The sequence below is a fragment of the Ambystoma mexicanum genome, chromosome 11, assembly GCF_040938575.1.
Source record: "Ambystoma mexicanum isolate Mex_15411 chromosome 11, UKY_AmexF1_1, whole genome shotgun sequence".
NCBI lineage: Eukaryota > Metazoa > Chordata > Amphibia > Caudata > Ambystomatidae > Ambystoma > Ambystoma mexicanum.
The window spans coordinates 718,525,980-718,544,421 of NC_090934.1; the positions used below are offsets into that span (position 1 = coordinate 718,525,980).

Consider the following 18,442-nt stretch of genomic DNA (forward strand, 5'->3'; position numbering starts at 1 on the left):
ATGAGCTGAGACCAAACCCTAAGGAAAGCACTTTAAGAACATATGACAAGGTCAACGTCTAGATATAAATCACCTTTTGAATTTTTCTATTCTGACCATCATGAACAAAAATAGCTGGCCTAGATAAGTCAGTGAACAGAAACAAGTGGCCTGGATATGTGATGTCATCAGCAATGTCATCAATGACATTTGTGATGTCATCTTTGATGTCATGGGTGTTAGTCATAGCAGTGCACTGTGGTGGTGCGAGTTATGTTGGCTTACCTTACAATAACTGGCGAATATCTGGGGGTTTTCGGTTTAACTTCTAACCATAGCATCCATATAACGTTTTTCACTGAATTTCATAGGTTTTATTTAGTGCAACTTAACCATAACGTCACTTTAACAGTGTTTTCAATGAATATAGATGTAAATGTATAGATAGGCGGGTAATGATAGCACAGCGAGTAGAGTGCTCGCTTTGACATCCAGAGGTCGGTGGCAGCGCCCAGATGCCTGAGAGTTCGTATCGCTTTATAAATGCTAAATTATATTATTAAAGATTCAATATAGCTCAGAACTCAGAAGATAAAGCAAAGTGGTCTGCATTATCACGAAATGTAAGCGAGCTGTTTAAATCAATGTGCTAGCTAAATCAGGTCTAGCAATATTTAGAAACAACTCACACAAATGAAACATCAGTATTGCACTGTGGCACCTAAAACAGCGGCCCAGTCTAATGTCACGTGCAGCCACAGACCTTAATGCAAGTGACCACAGTAAAATAGGATGATCCCCTCTTTCAATACAGATGTCTATGTTTTTAAAGACTGCTTGTGCGGGCTTCTCTCTGGATTGGGGCATTAGTGTATTAATTCAATCTTTGCTCGATGCATCTGCCCTCTCGCTGGAAATAATAATCCACCTAAGAGGTCGATTCCTTTTTTTGTGTGTGATTTTTCATCTGAAGGCAAAGCGCCTTCCTTCCTCGCTCGTGTTATCAATGGACGATAGACTTCCAATAAATGAGCACATTAGGGCCGTTGAAGCGAGTTGTCAGCCGCGCACCAATGAAAGTTTCTGCGACGCAGGAGGAAGCTCCCAGGGGGGTGGATGGAGGGAGGGGTTGGGCCGGCTACGCGGCTCAGCCTGACAGTAATTAGCAGAGCCTTTGGAAGCACGGCTTGGCTCGGGAGAATCCTCAGGCTGCCACCTCGCCCAGGAGATGCCAGTAGAGCGGCGTTGATCTCCTCCGGACTGCTGTCACAGCAGCCAAGGCGTTCCAGCGCGGGTCCTGATGACTCCAGGCTGAAGCAACCGGTGGGGTCCTCAGCCCTGCTCGCCCTCCTCACCCACCCCCTGCGATTCCAGAGGCAGGTTCGCGGCTGGCATGTAGACCCCCGGGGCGGGGCTGCGCGTTTCCTTGGATTATGGTGGGAGCTCTAGGGGTGCAGGCAGCCGGCGGCCGGGCGCGCGTCTAAGTGGGGCATCGGGGTGGCGTGGAGCAGGGCAGAGCGCTCCCCCGTTCAGAAGGATGCTGGAGGGAAATGCCTGGAGACAGGAAGGATGAGGTCTGCCAGAAAGCGCTCCAGCTGCTGGGGAACCTGTGCGCGAGCGGGACCCTGGAAAACGAAAACTGCTTGGATTTCGTCTACTACCTGCGGGAACGAGACAGACCTCGCCTGGCCGACTCGGGTAAGGATGCCTCCCCAGCCTCCGCTCATTGTACACCCATAAAAGTGCCCCTGCAGGGGTTCTCTCCATTCTGCTGCAAGCGCGCGCGCATGAAAGTGGCACTTTGCAGGTACACAGGGGGCATGTTATGCAATGTATCAGGCTCTTCTTTCCTATCGATTGTGTGCTTCCTGCTGCCTGCGCCCATGATTCTCGATAGTCTCAAATTTAGACACAAGAGATCGATCCGGCGAGTATCCACGTACATCAAACTCCAGCCCCAGAATTGGGTCAGTTGAGGCCACGCGAGCTCACTGCTTTATTTCCCGCACGGCACCCGCGGTGCCTCCAGTGCGATGCCCATTTCTAGCTGTGCCCTGCAATGCACGATAGATATTGTAGATGCACGCCTTGCCATGCACCATGCCCATGCGTGCAAGCCAGAGCTGCACTTTACTTCTCAGGTTAGAGCACTTTAGCAGCCCTCATCCCACCGCACTGAGGGGGTTTCATTAAGCAGCGTTCTGGCTGCATCCGACAAGACACGTTACTTGACGGGTGATTTGGTGGTGCTGTGATGGTTTCTGATAAAATCTTCCCACTTGTGACGCCCGTCCCTGCCTTTCTAGGGTTGCGGGCGTTAGTCATATGTCGCGAGCCATTATACATTGTCTTTCCGGGCGCATTGAGGAACCTTACTGTCTCGTGACCCGACCCCAACGCGTGTCACACGTGATCAATGGTTTTTGTGGCTAACTTGCATCATATACACATTGTTGATGTATTAAAACGAATATTTCAGTTCTGCCGAAAATAAAGCTCCTGAATGGGTATGGAATTTATTTTGCTTGACAAGTAGAAATGTGTTCCTGCCAACCCACAAAGGGAAGAGTTCTGCCACCGTCTGCGTACCCCATGAAGCTGGCCCCCCACGATAGATTGCACACCTACCTTTTGATTTGTAAAGCTGCAAATCCGCCTGTTTTCATAGGTCGTGGAAAATAAGTAGGAGCCCTGCCCTGATAGGATCAAGTCATGCCATCGTAAAACACGGAATCAATAATAGTTGACGTGGTACCTGATGTGTATATATGTAGCATGTTCTCTCTATTGCCGTTTTTATACCCATGTCCTATACGCGCAGGGGAACTTCTTACTCACACACCGCAGCGTCTGGGTAGGAGAGACTGTTTCAACTCTCGCTCCCACAGAAATCTAATAGGGACAATATCAGAACCGCCCCGCCCCGCCCCCTCTCCGGCCACCCCAATGCTGAAACTGACGGCAGCCAATCATACTATTGCAGCCCCAGTTTACGTAATTACATCCATTAGTTAGGTTGTCTCGCTTGCTCCGATGGGTGGCTACTTTTCGTGAATGACCAGCGATGCTGTCAACCCTGCACATATATCTGCAAATGACTGTAGATGTGTGCATGTCCCTGGAAGCAGGACTCTCAAGTTGCTTCAAGAAAGGCACAACTGACTGTCAACATAGGCCTCCCAAGGAGTGGAGGGGGCGGGGTCCATCTCCCTCCTTATTTCTGGTTGTGAAAGAACACTTTTCAGGAGTCGCAACTCAACACTGGTCGTTTGACCAGCAGTCAAAACGCGTTTACAGTTTCTTTGTTTGCTTACCCTGCTCTTTCAGGACAGCCCGGGAATTAATGGGCCATACATTTACTGATTTCTGACCTCTTGCCGGGTTTGAGGATACATTGAGGTTTCTATTCCCATTGCTAAAGAAGTATGGGGGAAGTTATGCCCCCCCCGTACTTGGCGCCTTTGGTGATATCTCCCCTGTTAAACAGTGTTTGACAACCATTTATTTTGACAGATGAAACGATAAAGTCCTGCCTGGTTTGTCAGGGTGGCTCTTGATATTACACAATTATAATGCCACACAGCAATTTGGTGTCATACAGTTGGCAACCTGGAGCAGTGACTCATCCATGGCAACTCTGTGTTGATTCATGTTTGTCTGGCTTGTACCCCACCCAGGCATCCTCTGGGTGGAGATCAAAAAGTGTCCCTTTTGATACTCCTATTAAGGCAGGCCACTTCCACTCACAGGAGATGGCTATGAGGTATAACTCTCCTGTTAAACTGACTGTTTTGAATGCATATTATTTCAGGCTGAGCTGGGAGCGATGTATCATTCTGCTAAATGCCATCTCTAGCTACATATTTTATGAAGCTGTTCTGGGAGTGAGATCTGTTTGAGCTAAAAGCACTCAGTCTCTTGTTGAGCGCATACTGTTAGGTGGTTGAACTATGAGTGAAATCTTCTCATTAAAAGTGGCTGTATGTACATCATGAATGACAACAAGCTGCATGCATTCATCAAACAACAACTAAGAGCAAATGTCTATTAGATGTATAACCCAGCTGAAACATTATGAGCAATTTAAAATCAGCGCATGTCAGGTGTGAAATGGGAAACCAGTTCTCATCAACATTCTGGTACTTACAAACCTGGATTTATAATCTGAAACTAAAATTATATACAAGAATATCGAATGAAGTGTGCTTTGAGCAAGGACTAGACTAGCGAAGCTCTAACAGAGTACAGCCCAAGAGCTTTCTTTGTCCATATTAGTATGCATTGTCTAAAGAAGCATAAAATCATCAGTGGATTAGTACTGTTCAGTATCCAAGATGGCGGATCACCTCAGTGGACTGTATCTCTGCCCTAGGCTGCCTTATCTTCACCCCATCCTCTTTCTAAATTTGAAAGAGTCTCAGGTAATCAGCATCTGATGTTGACTATCTTTTGCATCCTAGCAGACATCAGCCCACAGCTAGGGGGATTTCCTCTCCTGTGAGCGGAAGTGGCCTGCCTTAATAGGAGTATCAAAAGGGACACTTTTTGATCTCCACCCAGAGGATGCCTGGGTGGGGTACAAGCCAGACAAACATGAATCAACACAGAGTTGCCATGGATGAGTCACTGCTCCAGGTTGCCAACTGTATGACACCAAATTGCTGTGTGGCATTGTAATTGTGTAATATCAAGAGCCACCCTGACAAACCAGGCAGGACTTTATCGTTTCTTCTGCCAACAGGTCCTTTTGAGGCACGCAATTATGATTTTGGGGAATGTGATCTCTAACTACAATGGACCCCAAAGAGAGTTTGATCATTAAAGCCACTGTTATAGAGACATAATTACCAGTATCATTTTATGTAATAAAAATAAAAAATTACAGGCTATACCGCCCTCACAGATGCCCATTATATTGCAGGTACGTTAACAAAAGAAATATTCGCTGCTGCATAGGCAGGATGATTGCAAGTACTCCCAATCCCACCCTGCCAGTCCCCAACAGAAAACACGAGGTTTTGTTCAACACATGCAGCATGAGTGCAGGGGCAGTAGAAATGAACGTGTCTCTCATATAGAATGCGTACAGAAATTGCAAGCTACGCATATGCCTACACCTTCCCCTTTTTGTCCTCTCCGTCTATCTCCACTGACCTCACCCACCTCTGTTGTAATTTCAATATTTAGGCAAATCAGTTGTTTCTCCATACAGCTAACGGACCTACACCCAAGGCTAGCCTCCTAAACGTTTATACTTCAATGATGCTTTTCCTTCCAAGATGGACCTGTCAAGCCCAAAGTCTGAATAGGGATTGCAGTGCAGGAGTAGTGTGGGCAGATTGTTTTCACACCAGGCTGCACGATTTCAGACTAATTATGTCTTCACCTCTGACATCTGTGTGCAACCTGATATCACACATTTGAATTCTGGCAAAGTCGGCTTGCGCCTTCCTTCTTTAGAAGTTGTTGAATTGAGTACCTTTAAGTTTTATTATATTTTTATTTATTTACTGTGCATTTGCAATTTGCTTCAAAGCACCCACAGGGCAAAGGGGAGGGAACACGGGAACAAAACAATGGAATAAAATACCAATGATGAGCCAAAGGCAGAGGTGGTCCTACTATGCCTTGTGAACATTCGGAATGTCCAAGTGCAGAGAGAGAGAAGGGACAGGGAATGGGGGTAAATGCTAGAGGTTCCACCTAGGGGGGAGAGTCAGGCAGCCAGTTGCAGGGTAACTGGTAAGTGCCAGGCAGTGACCACTTGGTAGGAGAGTGGTCACTCACCTGCATGTACAATAAGTGCAGGCCTGTGAGACAAGACAAGCCAGTGGGTGCCCAAAGGTAATTGCTGGGAGAGGGCGGAGGCTGCATGCGATTGGACAGAAGGCCAGGACCAAAAAGGACACATAAGAGCATAGGCGACCAATCTCAGGGACTGTGGGGTTTAGCACGGAGGGAGAGGAGGAAGGAGGAGAAAAGTAAAGTCTTGAGTTCCTCCTCTTTCCTCACAATCAGGCCGTGAAACTCATTTCCCAGGCAACACCACACAGAGGATGATCACCTAGTCTTCAGAAAACCCCTGAAAACCTGTCCGTTCACTATATTGCAACAAACAAACTAGCATGACCCCTTTGAGAAACCAGAACAGGCTGAGGCTGTAAGACTCATCACAATAATGCAGATGAACCAGCATAATCCTGCAACTCCAAAAGGATGGACCACTCACATTTGAATAACAAGATAGGCATCAAAAATATGGACAAAAAGTCTGATGAGAGTACCACTCTTGCAAACACGCTGAAACAGAGACTGACACATTGAGGTCAGCATCACTGACATGTGCAATATACCTGTCGACAACTATGAAATGAACAACACTTTCGAGATCGAAGTCCAATAGGGTCATTATCCCCAAACGTTTCACCCCATCTCACATAAGATAATAACACCACCGCACACTCATCATAAAATGGAGCCTAGAGCAGTAACTGCACTTCATATACATGGACAACACAACATGAACTCTACTGATTTACTTTAACCGTATAATTCTAACAAGACTCCTCGTGAGTTCCAAACCACCTCTCCTTCCCCAATTTTTCAGTGCAGTAGACCCTTTAAATTACACACAATTACTATAATTCACACATCAGATGTATGTCTGCTAGCACTATCCCAACAAGAGAACTCTTTGGGAGAAGCTCAGAGTTCACCACACAGCCTGTTGCATCTTTAGGTCTATTGCATACAGTGCTCTCTGAGTGTGTAAAAGGTGAAGACCTTTTAACAAAAAGTATTTAAACACTCTCATCCAATAGTTCTTTTGTTTTTCCTTCCAGACTGAACACATTCTCAAGTGTCAATGCCACAAACCACATGCAACCATACCAGCACTCAGGACTGTGGTGCTTCCGGCCTGGACTTTTTAACAACACATGTTTAGCACCAGCCTCTCCTGTATAACCACTGCCTTTTTTGTTTTGGAAAAATAACACCCCTTAAAACCACAACAAATTTCTGAGATTTTATGCACAATCAATGTACATCATATTTCATTACCATTAATTTGGGATATAATAGCACTGATTACAGTACTTAGACAAAGGAGGTATCTGCCATGAAGCTGTAATACTGGTCTAGGAAACACCAGTTTAAGCAGAAATTGTAGTACAGGAAATCCCAGACACAATAACGGAAACAGTCAAGGTAAATGGCAAAACCCTGCTTTGTTAACAATCCACATAAAGCAGGCACAGGATTTTGTAACCATGATTGTGATGTGACATCAATGATGACGTATTTTCTGTGTTTAATCCAGTGTCATGTCCGAGAAAGGATGAGAGCTCCAGGAATATCGTGCTTGTATGCTGTCCCCGAGATACTACCCCGATAATTGCCATGAAAATAACACAGTAGTTATCGGGGGGAATGCAAAGTGAGGAACACACAATGAATGGGGGGACTTATGTTGTGATCACATCTACTAGGCAGGGGGAAATGGGTCTTTGTGCCAGTGGCCCTGGCCAGGAGACCCCAAAGTTACCATTTGGTGCTGCATGTGCAGCAGCCATGGCCAAAGGCCAGGATGAGTGGGCTTGAAAGAAACCTAGTGTATTACAATATACAGTGGGCACGGCAAAAGGTCATGCTCACTGTGCAGGGCCAAAGGCCATGGCTAGAGGGCCACAAGGAAACATATTGGTGCAACTTGTACAGTGGCCATTACCAAAAGCCGTGGCTAGTGGACCTTGAATAAACTATGACATAACAAATCCCTTGACATGTTTTGAAAAACATGTAGTTAAGGGACAGTTAATGTGATCAGATTTAATGTCACAAACCCACGAAATTCAGTAGATGTGGGAAGTGATGATCATCTTAACTCGGTGCCTCACCTGTTGCAAAGCCCATGAGAACATTCATAACATATGAGATTCACAATGACAAACAAAATAAGAGGCTGGCAAGAAAGCTCAGAGGATTGAGTGCTCAATGCTGAAATCTCTGTGTGATCTGCAGGTTGCAGGTGCAAATCCCGGCAAGGCCAACTTAGCCTTTCAACCTTCTGTGGTTGATAAATGAGTACCAACTCTGGTTGGGTGATAGTGTATGTATATGTGTTCTATGTAAATCGCTTAGGCATAATTACTATATAAATAACACATCACTAGATCCTAGGGGTCATCTAATGGGAGATGCCAATTTAAAATGATAATTGCTTCCCACATCTGTTTAATTTCAAGGGTTTTGTTGCCTTAACTAAAGTTTTCAAATTAATATATATATATATATATATATATATATATATATATATATATATATATATCGTTGAGACAAGGAGGAGAAAAACCGCACTCCAAGCATGAGGTCTGAGAGTCCCAGAAACAAAGTGACAAACTCAAAGCAAATAAGCAAAAACGAGTTTTATAAATGGTAAAAAAAAGTAGGCAAAACACACAGCAAAACAAAACAGGACGCCAGGGCAGTTTCCTAAACGACGAGTTTCGCGCTTCCCCGAGCGCTTGTTCACGTTATTATTTTTTTTTAAGGGAAAAAACTTTAGTTGCAAGGATGTTAAGGTGAGCAATATATTGTAACAAAACCTTTGAAATTCAAGGAAAAACTTTACTTGCAGGGACGTTAAGGTGAGAACTTAATGCAACACAACCCCTGAAATTCAGCTAAAGCCACCTTAACGTTGCGCCCCCTGTTGCACAGCCTATGACCACAATGATGACATCACAGATCACATTACTGATGATATCACTAATTACATGTTGTATGAGAATACTGATGACATTACAAATCACATCACTGATGCCATCACTGTTGACAACACTAATTACATTGAATATAACTGATTACATAAAAAAGGGAATTAGACATAACATAATTTATAAGTTAGCTCATGAAAAGTTTGATCACCGTAATAAAAATTTAGGCTGTGGGCTTGGCCAAAACAAAGGCTGTGGTCACTTGTCAGTACCAAAGACCATAGCTAGTAGTCGGCTAATGTTAAAAAAATCCAATGTGCATGGTTAAAAGCCATGCCTAGCAGGCCATCACTGTTTTCAAATGCACAGTGGGCAACATTGAAAGCTGTTGTCAATGGCCATGGCTAAAGGCCATTGCTAGTTCCCATTAATATGTTAGAATATACCACCCGCTCAGCTCAAAACCGTGGCCACTGGTTAGTATTGTGTTGAAGACCATGGCTAGTGGATGGTTAGTGTATATAATATACAATGGGCACAGCTGGAGGCCATAGCTAGCGGCTGTTTCGTATTATATAATACACAGGGGGCACGGCCAAAGGCCATCGCTTATTGCATTTTATTATTGTAAAATATACAGTGGTGGACATGGCCAAAAGATGTACTAACTGTTCAAGGTCAAAATCCATGGCTAGTGGGAACATCCAAAGATAGTGGCCACTGGCCTCTACTGTGCTAATGTCCATGGCTGGTGCCTGACCAGTGTATATAATACAGGGTGGATATGGTTGAAAGCTGTACAACAGGTAAAGGCCAAAATCTATGGTTAGTAGACTGTTAGTGTTTTAAAATATTCAGTGTATTCAGTGCACATGGGTGAAGGTTGTCACCACTGTCCATAACTGAAGGCCATGACTACTACCCATTCATGTGTTAAAATATATTTGGCCATGCACACTGACCATAGCTGAAGGGCATGCTTAAGGCCAGTTATTGTTGTAATGTAATTAGTGTTGTCACCAGTGATGTGATTGGTAATGTCATTAGTGATGCCATCGTGATGTGATCTGTGATGTCATCATTGTGGTCATAGGCTGCGCAACAAGGGGTGTAAAGTTAAGGTGGCTTTAGCTGAATTTCAGGGGTTTTGTTGCATTACATTCTCACCTTAAAGTCCCTGCAACTAAAGTTTCTTCCTTGAATTTCAAAGGTTTTGTTATTTCATACGTAATTAACATTAATAATACAAACCTACCCCTTAGACGAAAGTGCACAGGACAAAATAGCATTGGACTTTTTAAAAAAGAAATGAACACTAGAAAAACAACCTGAGCGAGGAAATGTTCCAAAAATATGCTGCCAAAGTATAAAATGTGCTCCCCTTTAAAACCCAGCAATCTGCTGTGAAACATTCCCTGGAAAACTAAATCCCAATATGAAACAAGTGCTTGTGGTCTTGTGAGTAAGCCTCTGCACTTTGAACATAACAACTTGAGTAAAATTCTGGTAGCCAAATACTTGAGCAAACCTGTCAACCTAAAAAAAAACCTGTGGGTTACGTCCACAATCTGAAAAAAAGTTACACTCTTCACCGACGTGTCCTTTACTTGTGCCCTGAAAAACAACCACAATCAGTGGAAAATAACTGCACCAGTGTCCAGGACTGCAAACTCTCTTGCCACATTGTGGGCAAATACTCATGACTTACTTGCCCGCTCATCATTTCCCCTCTTCACCCCCATGTCTGGCTTTCAACATTACTCTGATTTATAAAGGTAACTTGAAAAGTACACATACCATAGTGTCACTCAAATATATAAACCCTTATAGAACTATGTTAGGCAAAAAGTGTACAATGGTGGCATTATTCCCCCCATCTTGACTGTGAGACTACAAATACCAGAATGCAATTCAGCAAAAGGCAAAAAAATTGTCTCAGAGTGCAAAACCTTCATGGACTGACAGTGGCATGGTTAAAAAAATAATGCAGATGTCGTGTGTTATGAGATATTTATAACTTTGAGAACTCACAATGTTTTTAGGCAATGTGCACTGAGATTAAATTGTTTGCCATGGAGCACACACTTTGGTTAATCAGCGTTCTCCAAGCGGTACACCCCTTTTCGGCACCATCATTTTGTCGCGGTCCAATTTGGCACAGTCATTCTGCCGCAGCACCCATTTCTTCATGCACTTTTCGATGTGAAAGCCACTCCGGCGCTGTTATTTTGGCGCGAGGGATGTTTGGACATTGCTGACATTGCAGTCATATCTAAATGCCCTCATGCTAAATAAGATCACAGGACTGCACTGCAATAAACCTCGCCACCTCCCACTTGCATTGCTTTTCTTTTACTTAAATTAAATTAGTTAAATACAAAAAAAACACGCAGCCTTGAACCCTTGTCTGCCAGAGTTCATGACTCAGCATTTAACAACTAGACTACAACGACTTTGTCCTTTACGAGGCATACATTTCACACTTAGCCTATAATTCAATATGCGCAATGATAAAAGGGTAGGTATGAAACTTGTGAAAATCCAAACAATAATGTAATTGTAGCATAATCTTTAAATGCTGAGTCTTGAACTCCTTAAACCCAAGGTTCTCTGATAGCGGCGTTCAGCATAAATGTGCTTTTTTTATTTCATTTTTTCTGTTGTATGATGTTGCCCTGAGACTGTGTAGTCCTCTGTTTGAATATTTTTTCAATGTAAGGCGGAATGTGTGGTGTGAGTATGTGCATGTCATCTGAGAAGGTGTGCATGCAATCTACCTGATTCATGGAATTATTTGCGTGAAAAACGCAGATTTGCGCACCTTTCTGCCCGAAAATCCCCATACTTCAAACAGGGATTTTTGGGCAGAAAGGCACGAAAATCTGCGTTTTTCACGCAAATAATTCCATGAATCAGGCTGTAAATGTGTGTAGTGGATGTGAGTGTATGCGTGTGCACATGGTGTCAAGTTGTTTGTGAGGGATAGTTGCATGCAGTTTATAATGTTGCAGTAAATAAATTTTTCACATTTAAAACGTGTTCAATTCTGCAACGACAGAGTAATACATGTCCCATCCTGTTTTATAATGTTGCTGTAAATAAATCTTTTTCACATTTAATCCATATTACAAAATTCAAAGTGCCTGCAGGTTCATGCCAATTGCGACCTGTCGTGCCAGAAAATCCTTGCACCGAGAGGTCCCTGTCCCAACTAGCTGCGTCTAACTGGGCGCGCTCAGAAAGAACCTGCGGCTAATTGGTCACACCATAATGGTGTGTACCTAACCGGCCATGCCAAAATGTCCTGTCCCGTGCTCCAAGCCCCTTGTTTTATGGCCGGTCTCGTGGTGACTGTTGTGATACATTGCACGACCCCAACTAACCACATTTAAGCAGCACGGAAACGAGAAACAAATGACCGGCTTCAAGAATAACATATGCCCAGGTTCTTTCTGCACCCATAGCGAAAATCAAAAGCTGACACCCATGAATATATGTACAATACTGCTTAGATTCAAACTGAGGAAGGGGTCAGACCCCTAAGGCCATATTGCGTTGAGTAATCTTGTAACTGTGCCTCATTTACTAGGCACCAGGGCCTGAGGAGGCTGGCATCCTCAGTTTGAGCAAGCTTGCCTACCCAAAAAAAAAGAAGGAGATGTGTCCGCCCTGTGAAAAAAAGTTACGCTCTTCACCCACATGTGTCCTTTACTTGTGCCCTGAAAAGCAACCACAATCAGGGGAAAATAACTTCACCAGTGTCTAGGATTGCAAACGGTCTTGCCACATTGTGGGCAAATACTCATGACTTATTTGCCCTCTCATCATTTCCCCTCCTCACCCCATGTCTGTCTTTCAACAAAACTCTGCTTTATAAAACTAACTTGAAAGGTACACATACTATATTGTCACTCAAACATATACATCCTTATAGAACTATGTTAGGCAAAAAGTGTATAATGGGGACATTATTCCCCCATCTTGACTGTGAGACTACAAATACCAGAATGCAATTCAGCAAAAGCCAAATAAATTGTCTCAGAATGCAGAATTTTCATGAACTGTTAGTACCCTGGTTTAAAAAAAATAATGTGGATGCAGTGTCTTATGAGATATGTAAAACATTGAGAACTCACAACATATTTAGGCAATGTGCAGTGAGATAAAATTATTTGCCATGGAACAAACACTTTGGTTAAGCAGCGTTCTCCTAGCAGTACACCCCTTTTCTTCACCATCATATATGGTGCGGGCCAATTTAGCATGGGCATTCCACCGCAGTGCCTATTTTGGTGTGCCCTTTTCAGTGTGAAAGCTACACCAACGCCATTATTTTGGCAACAAGGAGGTTTGGACGTGGCTGACATTGCAGCCATGTCTAAATGCCCTCATACTAAATAAGATCACAGGACTGTATTGCAACAAACCTCACCACCTCCCACTTGCTTTGCTTTTCTTTTACTTAAATACTTAAATTAAATTAGTTAAATATAAACAAAAAAAAAATACAGCATTGAACCCTGGTCTACCAGAGTTTGAGGCCCAGCATTTAACCACTAGGCCACAATGACTTGGTGCTTTAAGAGGCAAATATTTCATACTTATAATTGAATATGTACAATGATAAATGGCTAGGTATGAAACTCATGAAAATCCAAATAGTAACTTAATTGTAGCATAATGGTTAACTGCTACATCTTGAACTCCTTAATGCCAGGGTTCTCTGATAACAGCATTCACCATAAATGTGATTTCTTTTATTTCATTTTTTCCGTTTTATAATGTTGCCCAGAGACGGTGTAGTCCTGTTTTTGAATATATGTGCAGTGTAAGGTGGAATGTGTGGTGTGAGGGTTTGCATGTTATCTAAGAGGGTATGCATGCAATGGGTGTATGTTTGATGTGAGCGTATGTGTGTGTACATAGTGTGAAGTTGTTTGTGGGTGATAGTTGCATACAGTTTATAATGTTGCAGTAAATACATGTGCTTCATGTTAAATACATGTTCAATTCTGCAATGACGGTGTAATACATGTCTCATCCTGTTTTATAATGTTGCAGTAAATGCATCTTTTTCATGTTTAATCAATATTACAAAATGCAAAGCACCTGCAGGTTCATGCCAATTGCGACCTCTCACGCCGAAACATCCTTGCACCAAGAAGTACACAATTCAAAGTACCTGCAGGTTCATGCCGTGGAAATTGTGCGCTCTCACGCTAAAACTTCCTTGTGCCGAGAGGTCCCTGTCCCAACTGGCTGCTTCAAACTGGGCGTGCCCAAACAGAACCTGTGGCGAAACGGTCACGCCCTAACGGCGTGCACCTAGCTGGCCATGCCAAAATGCCCTGTCCCGTGCTCCAGGCCCCTTCTTTTATGGCTGGTCTCTTGGTGACTGTTGTGATACATCACACAACCCTAACAACACATTTAAGCAGCACGGAAAGGGGTACAAAATGACTGGCTGCAAGAATAACATATACCCAGGTACCTTCTGCACCCATAGTGAAAACCAAAAGCTGGCGTCCATGAATATACGCACAGTACTGCTTAGCTTCAAAGTGAGGGAGGGGCCAGCCCCCTTAGACCATGTTGCTCTAAGTGGTCTTGTAAGTGTGCCTTGGTTGTTAGGTACCATGGCCTGAGGGGGCTGGCCTTTTTTTTCTCAGTTTGAAGCGAAGCAGGATCAGTCCTGGTTATGGCATGGATGTGAGACATGGGTCACCAGTGATTTTTCACTCTCGATGTCACTGTAGCTGTATCATGTATAAAACATTGCAGGCTTTGAGTACTGCCAATATTTTTAGTTAAAGCCCTTTGCAATTAAATTATTTGCCAAGGATCACACACTTTGGTTAAGCAGCTTGCTATAAGCCCCTTGTTTTATGGCAGGTCTCTTGGTGACTATTGTGATAGATCGCACGCCCCCAACTACCCACAATTAAGCAGCACAGAAAAGGATACAAAATTATCGGCTGCAATAATAACATATGCCCAGGTACTTTTGCCCCCAAAGCGAAAATCAAAAGCTGGCACCCATGAATATACGCACAATAAGTGGCCACATATGTTAAATTGAAATATACAAATGTAGTTCAATTGACCTTCTCCTTAGAAGAAAGTGTGCAAGACAAAACAGCATTGGATGTTTAAAAAAGTAATGAACACCAGAAAAATAACCCGAGAGAGGAAAACTTTCAATAAATATGCTGGCAAAGCATAAAAGTTGCTCACCTGTAGTGAAATATTTCCTGAAAAACAAAATCCCAATATGAAACAACTACTTGTGGTTATTGCTGCCCTAAAAAGCAACCACAATCAGGGGAAAATAACTGCACCAGTGTCCAGGATTTCAAACTCTGTTGCCACATTGTGGGCAAATACTCATGACGTATTTGCCCTCTCATCATTTCCCTTCCTCACACCCATGTCTGGTTATTAACAATACTCTGCTTTATAAAGCTAACTTGAAAAGTACACATGCCATAGTATCACTCAAATATGTAAATCCTTATAGAACTATGTTAGGCAAAATGTATGCAATTGTGGAATTATTCCCCCATTTTGACTTTGAGATGAAAAATACCAGAATGCAATTCAGCAAATGGCAAATAAATTGTCTCAGAATGCAAAACTTTAATGAACTGACAGGGGCATGGTGTAAAAAAAAAATAATGCGGATGCCATGAGTTATGAGATATTTAAAACTTTGAGAACTCATAATGTTTTTAGGCAATACGCAGTGAGAATAAATTATTTGCCATGGAGCACACACTTTGGTTAAGCAGCGTTCTCCAAGTGGTACAACCATTACGGCGCTATCATTTTGTCGTGGGCCAATTTGGCAAAGACATTCCACCGCAGCGGCCATTTCAACACACCCTTTTCGGCGCAAAAGACATTGCAGTGCTGTTATTTTGACGCGAGAGATGTTTCAATATGGCTGACATTACAACCACGTCTAAATGCCCTCATGCTAAATAAGAGCACAGGACTGCACTGCAACAAACCTTGCCAGCTCCCACTTGCGTTGCTTTTCTTTTAATTACATTAAATTTGTAAAATAAAAAAAGAAACTTAAAGGTTTGAATTCTGGTCTGCCCGGTTTCAAGGCCCAGCATTTAACCACTAGGACACAATGGCTGGCTGATTCATGATGCATATATTTCATACTTAGTCTATAATCTAATAGTACAATGGTAACATGCTAGGTATGAAATTTGTAAAAGTCAAACAAAAACATCTTTGTAGCATAATGGTTAAGTGCTGTGTCTCAAACTCCTTAAGGGCAGGGTTCTTTGATAGCAGTGTTCAACATAAATGTGTATTTTTTAATTTCATTTTTTCTGTTTTATAAAAATGTGGATGCCGTATGTTATGAGATATTTAAAATAAGAAAAGACATGGCATTCAGGACTGTGGACTGTCTGCCATCCATGTACTAACGGGGACAGACCATGCTTAGTTTTTAAAGCGAGGAAGGATCCGGCCCCCTTAGGCAATGTTTCTCTAAGTGTTCTCCTAAGGGGGGCCCCATATATTAGGCACCTTGGCCTTAGTGGGTTGACCCCTTTCTCGCTTTACAGCTAAGCAGGGTTCATCCCGCAATTTTTTTATTATTGACTGGGAGACTACAAATACCAGAATGCAATTCAGCAAAAGGCAAAAAATTGCTTCTAAGTGCAAACCTTCATGGACTAACAGTAGCACGGTCTAAAAAAGTAAATAATTCAGAGGCCAATTTGGTCACCCATCTGTGTAGTAACCGGGAATGATCCTGCTGAGTTACAAAGCGGGTCTGACCCTGCTTAGCTTCAAAGTAAGAATAGGGCTGGCCCATTCCTGTAAGTAGTCTTGTAAAGTTAGCTTATTTATCAGGCAACATGGCCTGAGGAGGCTTGCCATGCCCTCACTTTGAAGCTAAGCAGAGTCTGTCTTGGTTACCCTGTGAATGGAAGACCTGGCTGGCAATTGAGCCAGTGATTTCTCACCCTTGATATCACTATAGTTATAAAAATATCTTTTAAAAAAAATGACACATACCCACAGTTGTAGCTGCGAATATCAGCTAGCCAGAAAAATAATGCATCACTGCCCCCCTCATCTGTGCCAGCTCGCCCCACTCCCCAGGCAGCCCTCTCACCTCCCCTGCCCTCCCGTTTACCCTAGAACACACGCTGCTTCTGTGACGCAGTTTGATTACAGATGTTGGCTATTCGCGGCTATAGCCCAGGGTAAAGAAAGCTTTGTGTTGCAATCTCAGTCCCTGGAACCACTCCAACTCCCAAATTTCACTCAGTGCTTGATAGCTGCCCCCCACCCCACCTTTACACACTCAGCATTTTTTTGTTTTACCCGCAACTAGCTTTTAACCGCATTTCATTTTCCCATAACCTAGGCTACAGTCGCGAATATCTCTCGCATCGAGAGAAAAACAAGATGGCGGTCGTTTCATTTCTGAAAACCATGATCCTGCAATGCACCATGGGAGACACAACTAGAATCTTTGCAGAAGGGGGCACCCCCTTCTCCATCAAATTTTAAAATAACCACAGCATGGTATAACCCCAAACCACACATGGCATGCGAGTCAATGCTTTGTGCCGCCAAAGTTGTTTAGGACCTGGTCCAAATCCATCCAGTGGTTTGGTCTGTGCGCTTTGGCAAATATTGACATTTTTTGCCTGTGGGAAAATGAATGAACCTTAACTATATGGCAGCGATAGTTACCAACTCCTTCCGAGAACACTGGATATGTTCACGCGTCCAGAAGTAAAATAATTCACAGCAAATAATTAGGGTTTAATCGATTCTATATAATTGATTCAACAAACCATTGCACAATGAAGAACATTCATTGAGCAAAAAAACGCCACGCATTCCACCCCTGCCAGGCCTTCGTCAGGCTGCTAATACAAAGTAATTCACAAGCGTTCGATTTTAAACATTGTGATGTCAGAGTGCATGTTCAAATAAACTCAACATAGAGAAAGGACTGGTACATTACAGTGGTTCCTACTACTCACATGAGTGCCATTTCAACCTAGCCTTCATCAGACATCTAGGGTTACATTTTAATATATATATACACCAGCTGATCATCATCTAGTATACCACAGTCCCTAAAATGCACAATGAATTTCACTAACATATTGCAAATGCAATTTAAATCTAGTCTATATCTCTTACAACATGAGGCAACCCATAGTATAGAAGACCAATATGTTTTTCAGTCAGCACACTGCTGGCAGCAGCAACGTTCTCATTTTGCCAATTATGTATCTGTATGCAGACCTCGATACATTCTCTAGTCTATGCATCTAGAGGCAATGTCCTACTTATAATCAGACTCTCATTCACCCTGATCGTGCATAAAACACACAGCAGCTGCAAATATAAAGCACAAGTGTGCAAACATGCATAATGGCAATGCTAAAATACATGACCATAAACCTCAAAGTACCCAGCTGGAAAACAGCTGTACATTACCGTTTAAATGACAAAAGAATGCACAGTCCGAACTGAAGGGACAAACCCAACCAGTCTTCGGATCGTTATAGTGAGGTGCTGATGCATGGCCTGAACCATTACAATGATTGGAAAGACCATAAATTCACTCGCTGCACGTATATAGTGCACTATCGCAATGTTTCTATTTAGGCACTCTAAAATACAGAACAATCTAGAGTTCTCCCTCAAGTACAAAAATGCCAGAAAAAGTGGCAATTGAACCACAATACTGTGTA

The 18,442-nt window shown here is 43.0% G+C and overlaps 1 protein-coding gene across 2 annotated transcripts in view; it reads left to right on the forward strand.

Annotated features, from left to right (window-relative positions):
- Window positions 1-992: 992 nt before the first annotated feature.
- SYT9 (synaptotagmin 9) overlaps window positions 993-18,442 on the forward strand; it is a 1,403,218-nt gene continuing 1,385,768 nt past the window's right edge. The window contains exon 1 of one of the 2 annotated variants that reach the window (XM_069623586.1): window positions 993-1,677. In XM_069623586.1, coding sequence (XP_069479687.1) covers window positions 1,530-1,677 — 148 coding nt within the window. In that variant the 5' untranslated portion in view covers window positions 993-1,529. The remainder of the gene's footprint in view (window positions 1,678-18,442) is intronic. The other variant, XM_069623587.1, reaches the window with a different exon arrangement.